The sequence below is a fragment of the Mobula hypostoma genome, chromosome 9, assembly GCF_963921235.1.
Source record: "Mobula hypostoma chromosome 9, sMobHyp1.1, whole genome shotgun sequence".
In the NCBI taxonomy this organism is placed as follows: domain Eukaryota; kingdom Metazoa; phylum Chordata; class Chondrichthyes; order Myliobatiformes; family Myliobatidae; genus Mobula; species Mobula hypostoma.
In genome coordinates, this window is record NC_086105.1 from 86,913,784 (window position 1) to 86,939,046 (window position 25,263).

The 25,263-nt window shown below is 41.8% G+C and overlaps 1 protein-coding gene across 6 annotated transcripts in view; it reads right to left on the minus strand.

The window, feature by feature from the left end:
- LOC134351833 (myosin phosphatase Rho-interacting protein-like) overlaps positions 1–25,263 on the minus strand; it is a 313,354-nt gene that overhangs the window by 278,180 nt on the left and 9,911 nt on the right. For 4 of the 6 annotated variants that reach the window (XM_063058603.1, XM_063058602.1, XM_063058605.1 and 1 more), the window contains exon 2: positions 20,789–20,851. The exons of the other annotated variants lie outside the window; for them this stretch is intronic. In XM_063058603.1, the coding sequence (XP_062914673.1) occupies positions 20,789–20,851 (63 nt within the window). The remainder of the gene's footprint in view (positions 1–20,788; positions 20,852–25,263) is intronic. 6 annotated transcript variants of the gene reach the window in all.

Sequence of the window (25,263 nt, forward strand, 5' to 3'; positions counted from 1 at the left end):
ACAGCAACTACTTCCAAGATGGTCAACATATTAACGTTTACAATAGGAGGTTCTGAATAGTGAAGCAGCCTTCCATGACAGTGAGTGCAATCACACCTGCTATTCTGTCTGAAAGTAACGTGGGCCACAGTGGAAAGCTTGTTAACTCTTTTGGTGCCTGGAAGCCTGTGTGTGCACTTCCACTACAGACTTAAACTACCATTACTGGAACTGAAGCAACTATGCTTCCAGTGAGGCAACATCAAGTTACATGTATACAAGTATAGCGGTTGGTATCCCTGCCTGTCATGCTGTCACACAAGAGACAAGGGTTCAATTCCTCAGGGTGGGGGTGGAGGGAAGGGCAGTTATGGACCAGCAGAAGGCACAGCTAACAGATTGGTTGCCTCACAAGCTCTAACATCCTGGGATCAATCCTGACCTTGGTCACTCTGTGGAGTTTGCACATCCCCACAATATAGATGAGAAACAACGAAGGACCCAGCACCAATCCCTGCAGCACATCACTAGCCACAGGCCTCCATCTACTACCACTCTCTGACTTCTCTCGCAAAGCCAAGACCTAATCCAATTTAACATCTTTTCTTGAATGCCAAGCGACTGAACCTTCTTGACCAACCTCCCAAGCATGACCTTGTCAAAAGTCTTGCTTAAGTCCATGCAGACAACATCCACTGCCTTGCCCTCATCAACTTTCCTCGTAACCTTCAAAAAACTCTACAAAAGATTGACCGGTCAATCTTTGAGACTTTCCCAGTAGATCCCGAAAAAAATCAAAAATAAATACACAAATACTGTTGTAATGTGAGTATTATAAAAATAAGTAATAACTAATTAGGATAATAATAATATAGCAATACTTTTGCTACTGAAAGCTGTTTGTAAAGAGAGATTGTTTCTGGGTTGCGGGGTTTTAGTTCCGTTCTTTCTGCCCAGTGCACACGTATGTAGCTCCCCCATCACGCACCGTGTTTTCTGTGTAGCTTGTGCTGCATCAAAGTGACCAGTTAGATTAGATAAGAGTACAGACTGTTGCAAACATCAATATACGGCACTCACTCGTGATATCCTGATAGCATGGCGGAGGCTCCATGAAAGAAGGCGAAAACGTACAACTTCCATCCAGAATGGGAAGAGGAATTTCTGTTTACCTTGGTGAAAGACAAGTGTGTATGTATGTTGTGCCACCAAACACAAGCACTGACTAAAAGAGGGAATCTGGAGCGGCACCACCACACCAACCACCAGAAAATTAAAGACATCTACCCCCCCAAAGAGCGCAATTCGTGCCAGGAAAGTTGAGCTGAAATTGGGGTTGAAGGCCCAGCAATCCTTTTTCACAAAATATGCTGCTCAAAATAAGGCTGCTATTGAAGCATCACTTCATGCAAGTCACCTTTTGGTTAAACACAAGAAGCCTTTTACAGATGGCGATTTGTTCAAGGAAGCAATGGCCATTACCGCAGAGACTGTTTTTAATGACTTTAAAAACAAAAACGGCATCACAACCACAATACATAATATATTGCTTGGCCCTACAACAGTAACAAGGAGGGTAGAGTCACTGTCAGAGGATGTGGATCGACAAGTGTTAAAGGACTTGTCACTCTGTGAATATTTTTCACTGCAGTTCGATGAATCCCTGAATGTAATGCAAAGAGCTCAGCTTGTTGTATTTGTCAGAATGGCTTTCCAGGATTTTACAACAAAGGAGGACTTCCTCACACTTTTGCGATTAAAGGAAAGAACGAGAGGTGAGGATATTTACAATGAGTTTAAAAAATATATCTGTGAAAATGACATCCCCATTCATACGGTGGCAATTACTACTGATGGGGCCGAGCAATGCGCGCTGTGCGCATTGGTTTTATACCACTAAAAGTCAGTGCCTACTTCGGGTCAACTTATCTATGTGAAATTGCATTTTCACAGATGAAAATTATTAAATCTAAGTACAGGAACTGTCTTACTGACAGACACCTCACAGACTGTCTCAGATCAGCTGTCTTTTAGTTATGAGCCAAATTTCAGGGAACTAGCAGGAAGTATTCAGCCCCAGTCATCACACTGAGTGCAACTGTCAATTTTTATTAATTTATTTTTTATGTTGAAATAAAATTAAATAATGAAACTTAGAATTAAAGGTGTGACGTATTATACTATTCTTAAAGAAAGACAGCTATGGCCTGTTTGATATGCTAGTTACAGTATTTTCTTGTTTGAATTAATTTGAAAGTTTGACCAAACGTATTTTGTGTAATTCAAATACAATTAGCCTAAATTAAAGGTCTCAAATTGGAAGTACAATCTGAGCTGTTTTTTCTCTAAACGATTTAGTAGGTAGATCTTGCCTTTCACTAAGGTCGAGGTAGGGGATCTTGGGCTTAAAAAGGTTGGTGACCACTACTCTACAAGATCAGTTAGGCAAGACCTACAACGTACAAAGCTATGTTAACTATCCCTCAATCAGTCTCTGTCTATCCAAGTACTTAAATATGTGGTCCCACCTGAATACTTTCTAATTATTTACTTTCTACTGATGTCAGGCTCAATGGCTTATAATTTCCTGGCCTATTCTTAGAGACTTCATTAAACTGCGGAACAATATTAGCTATCCTCCAATCCTCCAGAACTTGACCTGATCCAAAGGATGATTTAAATATCTCTGCCAGGGCCCCTGCAATTTCTACACTTGCCTCCCACAAGTTCTGAGAGAACACCTTGTCAGGCCCTGGGGATTTATCCTTCCTAATTTGCCTCAAGACAGCAAAAAACTCCCTCTCTGTAATCTGTATAGGGTCCACGACCTTACTACAGCTTCGCCTCACTCCTACAGACTCTGTGTCCATCTTCCAAGTCAAAACAGATGCAAAAAAATCCACTTAAGATCTCCCTCATCTCTTTTAGCTCCACACATAGATTACCATTCTGATCTTCCAGACCAATTTTCTCCCTTGCTCTTAACATATCTGTATTATCCCTTATGATCTCCTTTATCTTGTCTGCTGGAGCAACTTCATGTCTTCTTTTAGCCTTTCTAATGTTTTTCTTAAATGTTCTCTTGCATTTCTTGTACTCCATAAGTACCTCATTTATACCTACCTGCTATACACCTTTTTTCCTTTAACCAGGGCCTCAATATCTCTTGAAAAACAAGGTTCCCTAAACCTGTTCTCCTTGCCTTTTATTCTGACAGGCACGTATAAAGTCTGTACTCTCAAAATTTCATTTTTGAAGGCCTCCCACTTACCTTTGCCAGAAAACAGCCTGTCCCAATCCACTTGCCAGATCCTTTATGATATCATCAAAATTGGCCTTTCTCCAATTTAGAATCTCAACTGGCAGACCAGACCTATCGTTTTTCCTTAATTACTTTGAAACTAATGGCATTATGATCACTAGAAGCAGGGTGCTCCCCTACACAAACTTCTGTCATCTGCCCTGTCTCATTTCGTAACAGCAGATCAAGTATCACACATTCTCTAATTGGAACTTCTATGCATTGATTAAAGAAACTTTCCTGAACACATTTGACAAATTCTATTCATTTTACAGAATGGGAGTCCCAGTCAGTATGTGGAAAGTTAAAGTCACTTACCATAACAATCTTGAGTTTCTTGCAACAGTCATGCAATCTCTACAAATTTGTTCCTGTAAATTCTGCTTTCTTGGGTCTAAAGTGAGATCTTCTACTCTCAGCTGGACATAAAAGGATCATATGTCACCTTTTAGAAGATGACCAAAGAACTTCTCCCCCTTATCCTAACAAACTGCCATTTATAGAAGCTGTCTATGTCATCTGGGCTACCACTTCCCACTTTACATTGGTCGCTGCACTGCAGAAGTACTTCATTGCCTGTAAAACACTTTGGCATGTTTCAAGGATGTAAAAGTTCAAAGTTCAAAAGTAAAATTATCAAAGTACATACGTCACCATTTACAACTCTGAGATTCAGTATTTTTGCAGGCAATAATGAATAAAATGCATAATGTAAACAATTTTTGTTTTGTTTCTTAAATTCAGTCTCTCTATGCAGAAAGGGATTTTGATTACACAACGGACTGTTGGGTTTCTGTGGTCTTATAGCAGACTCTCATCAGGATCACCAACATATACCTCAGGGAAGTTTTCTAATGTTGCACAGGTGGATTTAAATTAGTAAGACAATGGGTGGGGCCCAGAATGACAGTGAGCAGATGGGAATACTCACATACTTAGAAAGTAAAACAGTGAGATAAGCTGACCAAGACAGGACGGAACGCATAAGGTCTGACGAAGGGTCTCGGCCCGAAACGTCGACTGTACCTCTTTCTATTGATGCTGCCTGACCTGCTGCGTTCACCAGCAACTTTGATGTGAGAGACTTACCCTCATTGGATTTAATGAAAGAAACCTCACAAATAAGACTGATGAGCTGAGAGTGTAGATCAGCTCATGGCATTATGTGTTGCAATCACAGAAACATGGTTGAGGCATTTAGAACTGGCAGCTCAATATTCCATGTTATAGGTGGTTCAGGTGTGAGAGGATTTTGCACTGCTGATCTAAGGCAGGACTCAGGGAGGATACACTGGAGGATTGACCTTTGAATGTAGGAATAAGAAATGGGTAGTCACTTTGATGGGGTTATTCTATAAGCCTCCCAATAATCAGCAAGAATTAGACAATAAGATATGTAGGCAGGAAGAGTGTGAAAGCAATAGTTTTGTAGTAGTGGAGGATTTTAACATACCTAGTATTGACTGGGATTGCCTCAGTGCATGGGGCTTAGATGGGGTTGAATTCATAAAAGCATCTAACAGAGTTTCCTAAAGCAGAAATTATAGGTTGTCCTACCAGAGAAGGGGTTTCCTTCACTTTTATCTTAAGGAATGAGAATGGAAAAGTCATTGAAGTGTCTGTGCAGGAACCCTTTAAGAACAGTGACCAAAGTTCAGTAAGCTTCAAGGTGTTTATTGTAAAAGACAAGGTTGGTCCTAGTATCAAAATCTTAAATTGGGAGAGGATTTGTTTTAACAATATAAGAGACAGGAAACAACTTCTGATAAGTGGAGATATTTAAAAGTGAGATACAAAGAATTCAGAGTCAGCATATATGAGACAAAGATGGCAAGTTCAGGGAACCTTGGTTAACAAAGGATATTGAAGGCTTGAATGGAGAAAGGAGGAAATAAATGTTAGCTACAGGAAACATACTAAATGAATCCTTTAGAGGTTTCTAGGGAGAGAGCTTGTTTTTTCTGCCACCACCTCTTTACTTTTCATTTATAATTTTTTGTTATAATTTGAGCATTGCTGACAATTGAGGACAACTAGAGTGAAGGTAGGACACACCAGCAATAAAAGAGGAAACATGCCTTTAGTCAAAGGAGATCCTTAATGAATACTTTGCTTCTGTATTCAGTGAGAGGAACCTTGATGTTTGGGAGTATAACGTAAAACAGGCTGGTACACTGGAACATGCTGCTGTTAAGAAAGAGGATGTGCTGGAACTGTTCAAAAACATTAGGATAGATAACCCCCAGGACTGGACTGGATACATCCCATGTTACTATGGAAAGCGAGAGAAGAGATTGTTGTACCTTGGACAATGATCTTTGTGTCCACACTGGCCACAGGAGCAGTAACAGATGATTGGAGTGAAGGAAGTAAAAGGTGATTTGATAGAGATGTTTAAGATGGTAAGTATCTAGATTGAGTGGACAGCCAGAGACACTTTCCCAGGGTGGAAGTGGCTAACACAAGGGGGGCATAATTTTAAGGTGCTTGGAGGAAAGTACGGGGGGGGGGGGGATGTCAGAGTAAGATTTATTTATTTATTTGGGGGTTTTCCCACACAATGTGGTGGGTGCATGAAATGCTCTGCCGGGGTGGTGGTAGAGGCAGATACATTACAGGCAATTGAGACTTATCTATTTAAGACTTAGATAGGCACATGGATGATAGAAAAATGGAGGGCTCTATGGGAGAGAAGGGTTAGATTGATCTTAGAGTAGGTTAAAAGGTTGGCACAACATCATGGGCCAAACAGCTGTAATGTTCTATGTACCATATTAGTCCTTCCAGTAAAGGTGCTCGCACTGTGTTTTGACAGGGATTTCCAGGATTTAGATCCAGAAATGAAGGAATAGAGATGGACATCCAGGTTGGGACTTGGAGGGGAATCTGCAGGAGATGGATTTGGGAGGTCTGGGTGGAGGGAATGAATATTTAGGGTAGCTAAAGAAGTGTCAGTCAAGCAATTGTTTTAACCTGAGTGATGTGGCACTTTAAGAATTGTTGGAATGGCACTCATCCAAACAAGCAGGAAGTATCAATCGCACTTGTAGTTAATGATTTGAGACATTAACAAAGCCTTTCACAAGATCCCACATGGAAGGTTGGTCTGGAAGATTAGGTCCCATCGAATCCAGGGAGTGCTAAGATCTACCCAGATTCAATATTGGCTCAGAGGTGGGAAGCAGAGGGTGGTAGTGTAGGTTATTTTTCAGAGTGGCGCCAGTGACTAGTGGTGTGCTGTGGGATATGTATTTGGACTCATTATTTGTTACATATTTATAAATAATATGGATCCAAATACTCAAGGCTTAATCAGCAAATCTGTGGATGACATGAAATTAGGAGGTGATGTTGATAGTGAAGCTAACATAGGTAACTTAATCAGTTAGGGAAATGGGCCGAGGAATGGCAAACAGACGTGTGTGTGAGGTGATGTATAATGTTAAATCAAATCAGCAGGGGACTTGTATTATGAATAATAAGGCACAAGGGAATGTAATGGAACAGAGGGTCCTTAACAGTGCAAGGGCATAGTTCATTAAAATCAGTACCACAGGTAGACAGGGTGGTGAAAAAGACATTTGCTCTCTAACTTTTCCCTGATGTTAAAACATTACCTGTCTCTCCCTCTACAGTTCCTGCCACACCTGCTAAGTATCTCCAACATTCTCTATTTAAGACTCTCAATATCAACAGTAACTTCCTGTTGTCAAGTATGTCAAGTCCTCATCTCTGTTCTAGTTAAATGTATGTACTATAAACTAGTGCACTTACAGGTCTATTCCAAAATGTTACACAAACAAATTTATTCTCCTGGGTTGTTTCAATGCACAAAATCATAAGCCTGACCACTTTCTTTATTCAATTCACAAAAATCAATCACAAATCCCTGCTTCAGGTAAGCTTGATTCAAATATTCAATTCGGAAGACTTAAAGAATCAGCATTTTGCTTTGAAAAGGAGAATAAAACTACATCTATGTGAATACCTGCAGAATCCAGTGACCCTGTGATCTCTGTCTCAGAGGCCAATGACAGAACATCTTTCAGCAGAGTGAACCATCACAGGGTGTCAGGCCCTGATGGTGTACCTGGTTTGGCTTTGAAAACCTGTGCCAACCAACTAGCGGGAATGTTCAAGAACATCTTCAATCCCTCACTGCTGCAGTTAGAGGTTCCTATCTGCTTCAGAAGGGCAACAATCATACCAGAGCTTAAGAGAAGGGAGAGCTGTCTCAACAACTAGCACCCAAAGGCACTCACATTTACTGCAATGAAGTGCTTTCAAAGGTCGGTCATGGCTACAGTCAACTCCTACCTAAGCAAGGACCTGGACCTGGACCTGGACCTCCGGACCTGGACCCGCTGCAATTTGCCAATCGCCACAATAGGTCTACAGCAGATAAAATCTCACTGGCTCTCCACTCGGCCTTGGATCACCTGGACCATAGTAATACTTGCATCAGGCTGCTGTTTATTGATTATATCTCAGCATTCAACACAATCACACCCTCAGTTCTAATCAACAAGCTCCAAAACCTGGGCCTCTGTACCTCCCTCTGCAAGTGAATTCTCGACTTGCTCTCCAGGAGACCACAGTCTGTACAAATAAGAAATAACATCTCCTCCGCGCTGACAGTCAACACTGGCACACCTCAAGGATGTGTGTTTAGCTCTGCTCTCCCTACATTCACGACTGTGTGGCTGGGCACAGCTCAAACTGCGTCTATATATTTGCCGACTACACAACTATTGTTGGCAGAATTTCAGATGTTGACGAGGCGGTGTACAGGAGTGAGATAGATCAACTGTTTGAGTGGTTTCACAGCAACAACCTTGCACTCAACATCAGTAAGACCAAGGAATTGATTGTTGATTTCAGTAAGGGCAAGTTGACGGAACACACACCAGTACTTATCAAGGGATTAGAAGTGGAAAGAGTGAGCAGTTTGAAGTTCCTGAGTGTCAACGTAAGACATAGGAGCAGAATTTGGCCATCAGCCCATCAAATCCTCTCTGCCATTCTATCATGGATGATTTTATTATCCCTAACAAACCCATTCTCCTGCCTTCTCCCTGTAACATTTGACAACCTACTCAAGAATCTGTTCACCACTGTTTTAAATATACCCAATGACTTGGCCTCCACAGCCATCTGTAGTAATGAAATCCACATCACCCTCTGGCTAAAGAACTGCCTCATCATCTCTGTTCTAGATGGATGTTCCTCTATTCTGAGGTTGTGTTCTCTGGTCCAAGACTCCTCTGCTATAGGAAACATCTTTAACAAATCCACTCTATCTAGGCCTTTCAATGTTCAATAGGTTTCAATGAGATTCCCCTTCATTCTTGGAACTCCAGTGAGTACAGGCCCAGAGCCAACAAACACTCCTCATACATTAACTGTTTCATTCCCAGAATCTTTATCGTGAACCTCCTCTGGACCTTCTCTATTGCCAGCACATCTTTTCTTAGATAAGGAACCCAAATGAGAAGAGAAGATGGTGGTGCGGCACAGCTCGCAGCGGCCACTCCAGTGGTGATGTCTGTTATTTTTCAAGTAGGGTGCCATACACAATCCTGATTTGATGGAGACAGATGTGACAGCACGGAGAAAAATCTGGTGAAACTTCTTAAATGCCTGCTTCGCTGCTGCTGCTGTGTGGTCCAGAATCTCCGAAGGAGAAGGCCCCAAGTCCTCAGCTTTGCTTGTTGCTCGACGGCCGGGGCAGGGTCGAAGCGCTCGGCAGAGGATGGTGCTCAGAGAGGCTGTGTTGGAAGGGCTGGTCAGAGGCTCGAAGTTTCCAAACGCTTTCCGAAACCGGTATCATTTCAGAATGTTCTCCTAAACCAGTACAGGTTTCCCCTGCCATCCGAAGGTAGAGTGTTCCTATGAAACAGTTCGTAAGCCAGAATGTTGTAAAGTGAAGAAGCAATTACTATTTTTATGGGGAAAATTCCTGCGTGTTTGCAGACCCAAAAAATAACTTACCAAATCATGCCAAGTAACACATAAAACCTAAAATAACAGTAACATATAGTAAAAGCAGGAATGATATGATAAATACATAGCCTATATAAAGTAGAAATACTTTCCTACAATCATTGCCACACTGTCCACCATAGTGAAAATCTCACGCAAGCGCTCTCGGCAGAAATACTCTCCAGTAACTTTTAAGCTATGAAACTGCCAAATCATACCAAATAACACATAAAAATACACAGCCTATATAAAGTAGAAATAATGTATGTACAGTGTAGTATCACTTACTGGAGCTGGGAAGACAGCGCCGAGCACACTGATGATGGTGCGTTAGGCTGAGTCGTCGGAGGCTGGGGTGGTGCAGTGGTCCCCAACCTCCAGGCCGCGAACCGATACTGATTCGCAAAGCATGCAGCGGTGGCCGGGACGCACCCAGCACATCTTTAAGAGAAAAGCCGAAATAAACAAGCTAATTAATTAGGTGCTGCCCGGCACGTAAATTTCAGCCCAGATCAGAGGTGACGCAATCAGCAATTTCTAAGTCCCAAAACACTTCTGATATTTGGAATGTAACTCATGTAGCATGTAAGATCTACAGTTGTTAATCTATACGCAGTAAGATCCAACAAACATCACCAAGATTAAGAGTCAGGTTATCTATTTCAGTGTCATCAATAAGAGATAAACACCAGCCTGGTCACCAGCTCATTTTGCTTTTCTTCAAACAGTGTCTTTTATTTACCAAGGTGCACTTTCGACAGAGCAGACTGCTTCATCAATGTACGTAAACAAGAGCATGGACTTTACATTGCAGAGATAGGTGTCAGCATGGGAACCACAATCTTGCCCTGTATCAGGTGCTGTTTTCAAAGGTAACTCTAGCATATACCCACAGTTTAACTATTCCCAATTCAGATAGGGTCTTCGGGATAGATTAGGCTATGGTGAAAGGAATGGAGATGTTGGTTACGAGGAACAGTATGGGAAAACAGTATAGTTTAGGTTACATTCAGCTCCATATGACTTTAATGGGTTTACTAAACCCATCAATTCTATCGGTGCTTACAGCCACCGGTTCGCTTTTAAAGAGGATGTCATCACGAAAGGTCAAATCAACTCTCTGCTCTTCTCTGGGAGAACAAAGTAGTTTATTTGTATTTGGACTGTTCTTGAGTAATGCAAGCTGTCAGAAGGATTTAGCTCAGATATGAAATTGAACACACATTCCCTTTCTGCACCAGAGGGAGAGAATTCACAATTCAAGTATCCAGTTTCACATCAGCAGCAGGCAGCAGAGAAGAACATGAAATAACCAACTGTTAACACAAGGTAGGAGTAGAAAGAATATCCTGTAATTGAAGATCAAATAAACTGCTATCTAAAAGGACCAAGTACAGAGATGGACAAGAGTTTTAAAAGAAGTGGTCGTATTTAACCTACATACCTCAGTAACAACTTCCTCACCTGAACATTGTGGGTTCAAACACCATTCCAGAGCTTTCAGCTCAAAACTGCAGGCCAGAACTCCAGTGCAGTCTCGAGGGAATGGCACAGCTATATTTTAGATGAAGTATTAAACTGAGGTCCCACTGCTCTCACAGATGGAGAACTCCAGAGAAAAGTTTCTCAGACATTATCACCAGAGATATTGATTATCTGGGAGTCATACATTCATGCTCTGCTGTGTGCAAATTAGTTGGCATGCTTCCTATTGTATATAACTGTGATTGCATTTTGAAAATACCCACCAACTATCAAGTGCTTTACAAAATCACAAGATCACAAAAGCCAATTAAATCCAAGTCTTTTTTTAAACTGAACATAGTTTTGAGCGAAGGCAATTAGAGCACAGAATTCAGTACAAGTTTATATCTACTGTCACCAAATACTATATTTGCAGCACAATGTGAAAATTACCATGCAATTAAAATCAAAACTGCCCAGTCTCTTCCCACCTAAATGTCTTCAGAATCCCATCACTTGTATGTTACCTTCCCATTATCCTGTCATTACTTACAACTTGTGCGGCATTAACCAGCTTCTCTTCTGTACTCACAGCATTCCACTCATCATGGACCAATCCCAACACTGATGTTTAACCTGCAGACAGAGTTAATGTCGATATCGCACAAAAAGTAAATTCTACCTTTCTGAGAACAGCTCATATCTTCTTCTGGATTTGACTCAAACACTGAAGACTGGGCTAATCCCAGACAATGACAGGCCTCGTTCATCTGGAGTCCTCTCCTCTACTGCCTCCACTTCCACTTCCTCACAAGATCTACAATTGGGACTGTACAATAGTTCAAGTCTGTTATTAATTTCTACCATACTTTCTCCTCTAACACACTCTCTTTCCATCTGCAACACTTTCTTTCTCTTGCACTGTCATTATAATTTCTCCTGCCTTCCACCTATCATAAAAATTTCTTTTTGTTTTCTCCTTCCCTACAAATCTTATTTTATTGTCTTTTAAGTCAATGACATTCCATCAGGATTTTCAAGTTCTGATGGAACGTCATTGTCTTAAAAGATAAATTGACAAGAAGTAAGCTATGAGAGATAATGAACAATAAAAACAAGACATGCAGTTGATATAGACACAAAACACAAAGACTTAGCTGAACATTCCAGTAGTTTCTAATTTTATTTCTGATTTCCACCATCCCCAGTATTGCTGGTATGGACATGGAAATAATTGAAACCATAATTACTAAGTGATTCACAGATTTGCAGGTACTTGCGGCATTCAAACATACAAATAATTGTTTCATGCATCATACAGTTGCTATATATAATCCTAAATTCCTATGGTTATTTTTGATTTTTATCTGACTATTTCTTTATTACTGTTGAAAACATGTTTCACTTAATTTTGCAGTTATCCTCCAATTTTGGGCATGAGATTTAAATTCCTAGCAACTCCAAGAGCTTGTCAGTTAAAAAGCATTCCACCATCCGACCACAGGCTTTACTTTGACTAGGATATAGAACAATCTACATTTTGGAATTTCTAGGGGCAAACATTGAAGATTTCCTTTGATGTTAGAATAAGAAATGCAGAAAACAAACAGGAAGGATGCAGGAAGAAAACTAAAGAAAGTCACCAACAAAAGAAAGAACAAACGAGCAGCATATATATCCAAAAAAATTATACTCTATATTTATATATATATTGGAAAAAATAATATGTGCATTTATTAATATTATTAAAGGTGAGAATCTAGGACAGTTCATAATAGAAGTTCAAAGGAGATTTGACAGAGGTGTACAAAATTCTGATCATTTAAGAGGGGATAAGCAGTGAAAAACTGCTCTCATCAAAGGGTTCAGAGACAAATTGGCAGATTTAAACTGACTGGCCAAATTAACAAACTTTTTAGAAACAAGGAGGTTGGTTGAAATCTGCAAAACTCTGACGAAGCATGGTGGACGCAGGCACACCTGTGCTTTCTGAAAGAAACTGGTTAAATACTAAAAATTATGAAAAGCCAGCAGAACATATCTGACTACACTGCTCTACAAAAAGGCCGACACAGAATCCATGGCCAAATGACTATAACAACAGCCAGCAAGCAACAAATTTCACAACGTATGCCAATGATATTAAACCTGATTCTGATTCAGGCCCATCGTCCATGCCAAAACCATTTAAACTGCCTACGCCAAACGACCTGCATCAGGACCAGTGCCCTCCATATCCCTATCTATCCAAACTTCTCTTAAACGTTGAAATTAAGCTCCCATGCACAACTTGCACTGGCAGCTCATTCCACGATCTCACATCTCTCTGAGTGAAGAAGTTTCCCCTCATGTTCACCTTAAACTTTTCACATTTCACTCTTAAACCATGGCCTCTGGTTGTAATCCCACCCAATCTCAGTGGAAAAGAGAAGTGGCCACAAAATTGAGAAACATTATTCTGAACTTGATAGAGAGAGACATTAATACAAAAGCAAAGATGCATAAATAGGACCATAAAAATAATTAGTTCCTTGCTGGAGGAAGAATGTCAGGCTTTTTCAAAGAAGCTGGTTCTAAAATTTATCACAAGGATATCAGGGATGAGAATGCAAGGAAAGATTACAATAATACAATGGTTGGACAATATGAAGATCATGTGGAGGGGCAGCTAGCATTGAGAAAGCAGGGAGTCTGCAGAAGGACTTAAGATTGAGAGAATGGGCAAAGAAATGGCAGGTGGAATATAGCGCAGGGAAGTGTATGGTCATACACTTTGATAAAAGGAATAAAAGTGCAGACTACATGCTAAGTGGAGAAAATTCAAAACTTTTGAGGTGCAAAGGAACTTGGAAGTCCTTGTGCAGGACTCCCTAAAGGTTAACTTGCAGGTTGAGTCGGGGGGGTAAGGAAGGCAAATGCAATGTTAGCATTCATTGCAAAACGACACGAATGTCAAAATAAGGATGTACTGGTGAAGCTTTATGAGGCATTGGTCAGACCGCACTTAGAATATTGTGAGTAGTTTTCAGTCCCTTATCTATGAAAGATGGGCTAGCATTAGAGGGGGTCCAGAGGATGTTCATGAGAATGATTACAGGAATGAAAGAGTTAACCTATGAGGAGAGCTTTTTGGCTCTGAGCCTGTACTCGCTGGAATTTACAGCAGAATGAGGGGGGAAATCTCATTAAAACCTATCAAATTTTGAAAGATGATGTTGGGAGGATGTTTCCTATAATGGAGGACTCTAGAACCAGAGGGTGCAGCCTCATAATAGAGGGGTACAGGTTTCCCCTGCCATCCGAAGGTAGAGCGTTCCTATGAAACAGTTCGTAAGCCAGAATGTCGTAAAGCGAAGAAGCAATTACCATTTATTTACATGGAAAAATTTTGTGAGTGTTCGCAGACCCAAAAATAACCTACCAAATCATGCCAAATGACACATAAAACCTAAAATAACAGTAACATGTAGTAAAAGCAGGAATGATATGATAAATACACAGCCTATATAAAGTAGAAATACTTTTCCACAATCATTGCTGGCACTGTTCTCCGTAGCGAAAATCTCACGCAAGCACCGTCGGCAAAACACGGCACAAGCGCTCTCGGCAGAAAATCTCACACAAGTGCTGTTGGCAAAAGCACTCTCTCCAGTAACCTTTAAGCTATGAAGCTGCCAAATCATACCAAATAACACGTAAAAATACACAGCCTATATAAAGTAGAAATAATGTATGTACAGTGTAGTATCACTTATGGGAATCAGGAAGACAGCTTGCCGAGTACGCTGATGATGGTGTGTTAGGCTAAGTCGTCGGAGATTGGGGTGGTGCAGTGGTCCCTAACCTCCGGGCAGCGAACCGATACCGATCCGCGAAGCATGCAGGGGTACAGCGGTAGCCGGGAGACACACAGCACATTTTTAAGAAAAAAGACGAAATAAACATGATAATTAATTAGGTGCCGCCCGGCACGTAAATGTTGGCCCAGATCAGAGGCGACGCGATCAGTATCTGTCTGCAGCCTGGAGGTTGGGGTGGTGGGACAATGGGGTGTCATCTCATCGTCGTCTGTTTCCATTAGGGCAGGCAGCTCATCTTCTCCTATGACCGCCTGCCTCGATGTCGAAGGTCGAGGTTCGTCGTCTGCTGTGGCTGATGTGGAAGGCTTGCTTGACTGCTGAGCCTCGCGCATTTTTCTATCATACAGTTCTTTGTAAGCACTCAAACCATCTTGCTAATATGCCCTAAACTGACGTAACCTTTCAAAATTAAAGTCGTACTTTATCATTGCAGCGAAAATCTCACGCAGTTGCTTCACATTCAGTTCCTGGACGATTTCACTTTCGCTACTGAATTCGGTTTCAATTGCTATCCTTTCCTTTTCCAATTGTATCAGCTCTTCATCTATCAGTTCTTGGTCATGGGATGCCAAAACCTTTCAACATCATCTTCATCAACTTCCACAAGCCAAACTCACTTTGTCCTTACTTCATTCACCACGATCAAAACACTTAATTATGTCTAGTTTTACGCTAAGTGTAACACCCTTACGAGCTCTTTTAGGCTTTTCCGATGCCTTAGAACTCATCTTGCAAACGGCTGCTCACAGGCACGTGTTTAAGCAATGCCGGCCAGAATGCCGTTCCAAATCCCGGGGAGAGCAGCTGCTCCGGGTGCGCGCTGCCTTTTTCACGCGCTGCCTTTCTTTGTAACAGTGAAAGCACCTTCTGTTAACGAAAACAGGTAACTAATGTAGGTGTTTTGTAACAGTGAGGTTTCGTAAAGCGAACATTCGAAAAGCGGGGGACACCTGCATCCATTTAGAACAGGGATGAGGAGGAATTTCTTTAGCCAGAGGATAGTGATTCTGTAGAATTTGTTGCCACAGACAGCTGTAGAGGACAAGTATATTTAAAATAAAGGTCAATAGGTTACTGAAGCTGTCAAAGGTTACAGGGATAAGGCAGGAAAATGGGGTTGAGAGGGATAATAGATCAGCCATGACAGAACGGCAGAGCAGACTCGATGGCTGAATGGCCCAATTCTGCTCCTTTGTTTTAACATAGAACACAGAATAGTACAGCACAGTACAGGCCCTTTGGCCTACAATGTTGTGCAGACCCTCAAACCCTGCCTCCCATATAACCCTCCACCTTAAATTCCTCCTTATACCTGTCTAGTAGTCTCTTAAACTTCACTAGTGTATCTGCCTCCATCACTGACTCAGGCACTGCATTCCACGCACCAACCACTCTCTGAGTAAAAAACCTTCCTCTAATATCCCCCTTGACCTTCCCACCCCTTACCTTAAAGCCATGTCCTCTTGTATTGAGCAGTGGTGCCTTGGGGAAGAGGCGCCGGTTATCCACTCTATCTATTCCTCTTATTATCTTGCACACCTCTATCATGTCTCCTCTCATCCTCCTTCTCTCCAAAGAGTAAAGCCCTAGCTCCTTTAATCTCTGATCATAATCCATACTCTCTAAACCAGGCAGCATCCTGGTAAATCTCCTCTGTACCCTTTCCAATGTTTCCACATCCTTCCTATAGTGAGGCGACCAGAACTGGACACAGTACTCCAAGTGTGGCCTAACCAGAGTTTTATAGAGCTGCATCATTACATCGCGACTCTTAAACTCTATCCCTCGACTTATGAAAGCTAACACCCCATAAGCTTTCTTAACTACCCTATCTACCTGTGAGGCAACTTTCAGGGATCTATGGACATGTACCCACAGATCCCTCTGCTCCTCCACACTACCAAGTATCCTGCCATTTACTTTGTACTCTACCTTGGAGTTTGCCTTTCCAAAGTGTACCACCTCACATTTCTCTGGGTTGAACTCCATCTGCCACTTCTCAGCCCACTTCTGCATCTTATCAATGTCTCTCTGCAATCTTCAACAATCCTCTACACTACCTACAACACCACTAACCTTTGTGTCGTCTGCAAACTTGTCAACCCACCCTTCTACCCCAACATCCAGGTCGTTAATAAATATAACGAAAAGTAGAGGTCCCAGAACAGATCCTTGTGGGACACCACTAGTCACAATCCTCCAATCTGAATGTACTTCCTCCACCATGACCCTCTGCCTTCTGCAGGCAAGCCAGTTCTGAATCCACCTGGCCAAACTTCCCTGGATCCCATGCCTTCTGACTTTCTGAATAAGCCTACATTTTACGTTGATTTGCTTTGCCATTGGTGGTGATAGTTGCCAAAGCTGATCTTAATATTCAAAAAGCTACAGAATGTAACAGGCAAGAACAGGAAGCAAGTAAATAAGTATAGTAAATCAGAACAGGAAAGACCCAAGTTCACCATGAATGTGGCAAAATAACTGCTTGTACTAACAGTTCTGTGTTTCATACTTTATTTAGTCTCAGACAGCTATTGAAAGCTGCACTGTAGATCAAAAACTTTAGTAAGATTGCAGAGATGGGAGTATATACTACAAGCTTGAGAGTTGAGAGTTAAAGGGCAAAAGTTTAGGGGTAACATGAGGGGGAACTTCTTTACTCAGAGAGTGGTAGCTGTGTGGAACGAGCTTCCAGCAGAAGTGGTTGAGACAAGTTCAATGTTGTCATTTAAAGTTAAATTGGATAGGTATATGGACAGGAAAGAAATGGAGGGTTATGGTCTGAGTGCAGGTCAGTGGAACTAGGTGAGAGTAAGAGTTCGGCATGGACTAGAAGGGCCGAGATGACCTGTTTCCGTGCTGTAATTGTTATATGGTTATATAAGCTTGGCAGCACCATGCAAACTTCTCACTGACCAAATTACCTGCATGGCATTTTGTAATTGAAAACTTTCACCATCAAAAATGCTGTGTCTATCATTTCAATCTTAAGGGCTCTGCTGCTACCAGACATCCCACCTCTCCCGGAAGTTCCAGGAATCTCCCGCATATTAACAGTGGCTCCCTGATGCCCGCAAATTATATACAATATCACGGAAATCAATTTTTTGAGAGCGAGAGAGAGAAAGCAAGAGAGAGCGACCACAAGAGAGAGCACGCGCGAGAGAGAGTGACAGCAAGCAAGCGAGAGCACGAGAGAGAAAGCAAGAGAGAGCGAGTGAACGAGAGCGTGCCATGGCAGAGTGTTCCAAAAAAAGAAAATATAAAACGTATGTCAGCCCAGACTATACTAAAGTGTACCCCTGCCTTATAGGGGTCAAAATAATGACAGTGTTGCTCGCTGCAGTGTTTGCAACAGTGACTTTTCTATTGCCCATGGTGGGTTAAGACTGTAAAAGACATGTTGAGGTGTCATTCATTCATTAGCATAGCTAACGTTATTTAAACTAGCTGGCTAGCTGCTAAGGAGCTACTCTATTGCAAACATCGCACCTCTCCCAGAAATTGATGGTGCTACCTCCCTGAAATGAGTTTTTGCATGGTGGGATGTCTGTACTACTACCCTCTCCAAATTGCCATCAAAACCAAGGCAAGTGATTACATAGATCAATTACATAGTTGCTTTCTCCTTATGTCCATCGTGAACAGAGCAGATACTACAGCGAGACAAAGGCAACAGTTGAATACATAACTGAACAGAAGCCAAAGGAAAATATTCAATTCTTAAACTACTGAAGTACTGTCAAGTCTTTTAAATTTCAATTTGCATCTGCCAGTTCAGTTCTAAATTCAAGAGTACTTTGTAACAAGAGAGCAATGTGTTATAGTTATACAAGAGAACTTAGTGATTAAGATTCAGTAAATTTTACCGTTCCCACTCTCTGCATCAGTCAGCCCTATATACTACCCATCTATTAGCTTCCCGTGAGTCAGCAAGCTGCCTCTATATCAATGAGTAAACAGCTGCACCTCCAGTCCATATCACCCTCCCCACCCAATTCACATCACTCAGCAGCCACACCTCCTGCTCTGTCACCACCTTTCTCCTTATTAGATGCAACACAATATCCCACACTTGCTCTATTAGAAATCAGAGTTCTACAGCTCATCAGCTCTATTAGTGCTCACCTACACAAATCACATCTGCGATTATAACAGTATGCTTTGGCTATTCAAGTCCAGTTGTCTCTTAAAAGTAGTGATTGCATCTACTTCTACTTCTGGCAGTGTCTTCCAGATGTCCACCCTCTATACATTGAAACTTGGGCTTCAAATCCCCTTTTAAATGCCTTCCTTTCACAATAAGTCTATCCCTTCGTGGTTTTGATAACCCTATGATGGGAAAACGATTTACAATCTACCTTTTATCTATGCCTCTCATAATTTTAGATAACTATTAGAGATCAACCCTCAACCTCCTTCACTCCAGAAAAATTAGCCCAGCTTTTCCAACCTCTTTCCAAAACTACAATCCTCCAACCCCAGCACGAACACATCCTTCCTGCAGAATAGCAACCAGAACTGCACATGATACTCCAAGATTGGTCTAACCAGTACAGCTTTACAAAATGTGATACCCCATGTCCCAGTCTATGAAGACAGGTATCATCCTCTTGCTCGATGTCATCAGCCTGCACTCCATCTCATGCTCCCTACTGTATACTTTTTCAGCTCAACGTCTTTGGTCAAAGAGATTGGAAAGACGGACAAAATTATGGTCAAAGACAAAATTCAGGAAAGGTTTCAAATAGGAGGACTAAGGTAGATAAGACAGATTTACTAAGACTATACTAATGTGTGATGTGGAACAACAAGGTATAAAGTCATGGCCAAGAGAGCACTGGGTCCTGTATGAAGGGCAAAGATGTGTGAGCTGCTGGTGGATGGATAGAGAAGTGAAACAGAGGATACTCGACCAGAAGCCCAACTCGAGGATAGGGAGGAGAAATACAATTTATAAACATGAGATTCTGCAGATGCTGGAAATCCAGAGCTATACACACTCAGCAGGTCAGGCAGCATCTATAGAGAGGAATAACCAGTCGATGTCTCAGGAAAGGAAGGGAGAAGAGGCCAGAATAAGAAGGTGGGAGGGGGAAGGAGTACAGGCTGGAAAGTGACAGGTGAAGCCAGGTGAACAATAAGGTGGGTGGCTGGGAAAGGGGGGACAAAGAGAGAAGCTGAGAGGTGATCGGAAAAGATATAAGACAGAAGAGGAATCTGATAAGAGAGTAAACCATGGGAGAAAGGAAAGAAGGGGCCCCAGAGGGAAATAATAAGCAGGTGAGGAGAACAGAAGGAATGAGAGGGGAGCCAAAATGGGAAATGTAAAAAGGTTTTTGTTTTGAATAATGATCAAAGAAAATGTAACACAATTTATCAAAGTTGCTGGTGAACGCAGCAGGCCAGGCAGCATCTCTAGGAAGAGGTCCAGTCGACGTTTCGGGCCGAGATCCTTCGTCAGGACTAACTGAAAGAAGAGCTAGTAAGAGATTTGAAAGTGGGAGGGGGAGGGGGAGATCCAAAATGATAGGAGAAGACAAGAGGGGGAGGAATGGAGCCAAGAGCTGGACAGTTGATTGGCAAAAGGGATACGAGGGGATCATGGGATGGGAGGCCTAGGGAGAAAGAAAAGGGGAGGGGGGAAAAACCCAGAGGATGGGCATGGGGTATAGTGAGAGGGACAAAAAGGAGAGCGAGAAAAAGAATGTGTGTATATAAGTAAATAATGGATGGGATTCTCCTATCATTTTGGATCTCCCCCTCCCCCTCCCACTTTCAAATCTCTTACTAGCTCTTCCTTCAGTTAGTCCTGACGAAGGGTCTCGGCTCGAAACGTCGATTGTACCTCTTCCTAGAGATGCTGCCTGGCCTGCTGCGTTCACCAGCAACTTTGATGTGTGTTGCTTGAATTTCCAGCATCTGCAGAATTCCTTGTGTTTGCGTAACACAACTTATGCTTTGATGTAGAATTTGTGCTGGATTTTAACTTCCCACAGTTTATCTTTAAGAAATTCTGACTCATCAAGCCTGGTTATTGGACAAGCTCCCTCAGAATCAGATTTATTATCACTGAGATATGTCATGTTTTTTTTTGTTTTGCAACAACAGTGCAAAACATTAAAAAATGACTATGTTACAATAATATCTAACATCAATATCTCATTAATATCCAACAGAAAATTGCATTGAAAACACCTGCAGTTTTCCAATCAGTTGTCTGATTATCCCTCTTCTTCTGGCACCATCCATGAAGAACAACAATCTGAAAGAGATGCAGATATCTGTAGAACCGCAGCTCAGCAAGAATTTCAAGAGTTGGAAAGAAAGTTTTCAAATTTACAAACAGTGTCATTGAAAGACCAAGGATGGTGTCATGAACTTTAACTGAATCACTTCCAACTAAATCCACACGCAAGGCATCTTCTCATCAAAAGCCAAAGCATGCAGGCAATAATTAAATACCTGCTTTAAAATTGAACAATGTAAGCTTATTATTAAACATTTTTTAAAACTGACCAAGTGAATCAACTAGATAGTTAAAGCATTTAAGAGTCTCACAATACCAGCTGAGAATGAGACATTAAACTGAATTGTTGATTTCATGGAGGGATATAACTGTAGCTAATAATTTACATACAGTGGATAAGAATTTCTAAAGGGAAAACTTGACGTAGCAAAGAAATGAAGTTGCAACGCACACAAAATGCTACAGGAACTCAGCAGGCCAGGCTGCATCTATGGAAAAGAGTACTGTTGTTACCGTCTGCGCAATTTGGGTTTTTTTTTGTCCATGGAAGTTGGAGGGGTTTGATATTTTTTTCTTTGGTTCCATGGTTCTTTGTTTTGTGGCTGTCTGTGGGACAACAAATCTCAGGGTTTTACACCGCGTACATGCTTTGATAATAAATGCACTTTGGTGATGTCCTCAACAAAGATAGAATGGCAGATATAATAACTGAAAGTGTACAGCAATCGTAAGTGCAGTGATTTTCTGGGATAATTAGAAAAACAGAAATTCAAAATGTAATAATTTATTGACATAACTCTGGAATTTTAAATCCCATGCTTTTTGGGGTGGGTTGTTGCAGAAATTCATTCTTCACTTTTCAACTCAATCAATAATTGACAGTTTAATAAATTAGTGCATGTTACAAATGCTAAAATACAGTAATAAAAAAACTAAAGATGCTGTAAGAAAAACTTCAAATTGTCCAAGAATCTTAATCTACAGTATCTCTGCTCATCATAGAAACATAGAAAACCTACAGCACAATACAGGCCCTTCGGACCACAAAGCTGTGCCGAACGTTTCCTTACTTTAGAAATTACCTAGGGTTACCCATAGCCCCCTATTTTTCTCAGCTCCATGGACCTACCCAGGAGTCTCTTAAAAGCCCCTATCATATCCGCCTCCACCACCATCGCCGGCAGCCTATTCCACACACTCACCACTCTTTGCGTACAAAACCAAGCCAATATCTCCTCTGTACCTGCTTCCAAGCACCTTAAAACTGTGCCCTCTCATGTTAGCCATTTCAGTCCTGGGGAAAAGCCTCTGACTATCCACACGATCAATGCCTCTCATCATCTTATACACCTCTATCAGGTCACCTCTCTTCCTCTTCCGCTCCAAGGAGAAAAGGCCGAGTTCACTCAACCTATTCTCATAAGGCGTGATCACCAATCCAGGCAACATCCTTGTAAATCTCCTCTGCACCATTTCTATAGTTTCCACATCCTTCCTGTAGTGAGGTGACCAGAACTGGGCACAGTACTCCAAGTGGGGTCTGACCAGGGTCCTATATAGCTGCAACATTACCTCTCGGTTCCTAAACTCAATCCCACAATTGATGAAGGCCAATGCACCGTATGACTTCTTAACCACAGAGTCAACCTGCGCAACCTGTGTCCTATAGACACAGACCCCAAGATCCCTCTGATCCTCCACACTGCCAAGAGTCTTACCATTAATACTATATTCTGCCATCATATTTGACCTACCAAAATGAACCAACTCACACTTATCTGGGTTGAACTCCATCTGCCACCTTTCAGCCAGTTTTGCATCCTATCAATGTCCCACTGTAACTTCTGACAGCCCTCCACACTATCCATAACACCCCCAACCTTTGTGTCATCAGCAAATTTACTAACCCATCCCTTCACTTCCTCATCCAGGTCATTTATAAAAATCACAAAGAGTAAGGGTCCCAGAACAGATCCCTGAGGCACACCACTGGTCACCAACCTCCATGCAGAATATGACCTTGCTACAACCACTCTTTGCCCTCTGTGGGCAAGCCAGTTCTGGATCCACAAAGCAATGTCCCCTTGGATTCCATGCCTCCTTACTTTCTCAATAAGCCTTGCATAGGGTACCTTATCAAATACTTTGCTGAAATCCATACACACTCAATCTATGGCTCTATCTTCATCAACATGTTTAGTCACATCCTCAAAAAATTCAATCAGGCTCATAAGGCACAACTTGCCTTTCACAAAGCTAGGCTGACTATTCCTAATCATATTATACCTCTCCAAATGTTCATAAATCCTGCCTCTCAGGATATTTTCCAGCAACCAACCAACCACTAAAGTTAGACTCACTGGTCTATAATTTCCTCTATTCCCTTTCTTGAATAAGGGAACAATAGCTGCAACCCCTGCAATCCTCCGGAACCTCTCCCGTCCTCACTGATGATGCAAAGATCATTGCCAGAGGTTCAGCAATCTCCTTCCTCACTTCCCACAGTAGCCTGGGTACATCTCATCTGGTCCCGGAGACTTATCCAACCTGATGCTTTCCAAAAGCTCCAGCACGTCCTCTTTCTTAACGTATATATGCTCAAACTTTTCAATCCACTGCAAGTCATCCTTACAATCACCAAGATCCTATTCCGTAGTGAATACCGAAGCAAAGTATTCATTAAGAACCTCCGCTATCTCCTCCGGTTCCAAACACCCTTTCAGGAGGGTTAAAAGAAGGCTTGAGGTTGCTCTAGCAGGCAACGTGATGGACAATCCTAGTGGATTCTACAGATATGTTAGGAGTAAGGGACAAAACTGACCCTCTGGAAGACTAGAATGTGGAGCCAAAATAGATGTGGGAAGATCTTAAATGCATTTTTTTTGCATCTATATTTACTCAGTGTCTGTCTTCTGAGTCTATAAAAGTGAGGCAAAGTGGCATCAACTTCATGGACCCTGTACTGCGTACGAAGGAAATATTGAGGCAAATTCGGGTGGATAAATCCCCAGGGCCTAAGAAGGTGTTCCCTTGGACCCTAAGGAAGGCAAGTGCAGAAATTGCCAAGGCCCTAGCAGCGACATTAATCCATCCCTAATGACAGGAGAGGTACCAGAGGACTGGAGGACAGCCAATGTTGTTCCACTGTTTAAAAAAGGCTCTAAACATGAACCAGGAAATTATAGGCCAGTAAGTCTGATATCAGTTGTGGAAAAGTTATTGGAAGGTATTCTAGGGGACTGTGTACAAATATTTGGATAGACAGGGACTGATTAGGACAGTTAGAATGGCTTTATAGGTCATGTCTAACCAATCTCGTAGTTTTTCAAGGAAGTTACCATGAAAGTGGATGAAGGCGAGGCACTGGATGTTGTCTACATGGACTTTAGCAAGGCATTTGACAAGGTCCCACATGAGAGATTGGTGAAAAATGTTCATTTGTTCGGCATTCTAGATGAGGTAGTAAATTAGATTAGACATTGGCTGTTTGGGAGAAGCCAGAGTGGCATAGAGGGTTGCCTCTCTGTCTGGAGGTAAGCCACAGGAATCAGTGCTGTTTCTCATCAGTGACCTGGATGATGGTGTGTTCAAATGAATCAGCAAACCTGCAGATTGCAGATTGGGGGAGCAGTGGGCAGTGTTTCTCATCAATGATCTGGATGATGATGTGTTCAAATGGATCAGCAAACCTGCAGATTGCAGATTGGGGGAGCAGTGGGCAGTGTTTCTCATCAATGATCTGGATGATGATGTGTTCAAATGGATCAGCAAACTTGCAGATGACACCAAGATTGGGGGAGTGGGGGAGTAGTGGACTGTGAGGAAGGCTATCGTGGCTTGCAGAGGGATCTGCATCAGCTGGAAAAATGGCCGATGGAATTTAATGCAGACAAGTGTGAGGTGTTGGCCTTCATAAATCAATGTTTTGAATGCAGAAGATAGAAGTTGTACAAGACATTGCTGAGGCCTAATTTGGAGTATTATGTGCAGTTTCGGTTACCTACCCACAGGAAAGACGTAAACAAAATTGAAAGAGTGCAGAGAAAATTTACAAGAATGTTGCCTGGTCTGGAGGACGTGAGTTATGACGAAAGATTGAATGGGAGCACTGTATTCTTTAGAATGTAGAAGACAGAGGAGATTCGATAGAGCTATACAAAACTATGTGCAGTATAGATAGGGTAAATGCAAGCAAGCAGAGATTGGGTGGGACTACAACTAGGGTGGGTTAAGGTAAAAGTTTAGTGGATCATAAGGAAAAACTTCTTCATTCAAAGGGTCATGAGAGTGTAGGATGAGCTCCCTGCCCAAGTGGTGCATGCGAGATTGATTTCAACATTTAATAGAAATTTGGATAGGTACATGGATGGTAGGTGAATGGAGGGCTATGGTCCGGTGCAGGTTGATGGAAGTAGGGAGTTTAAATG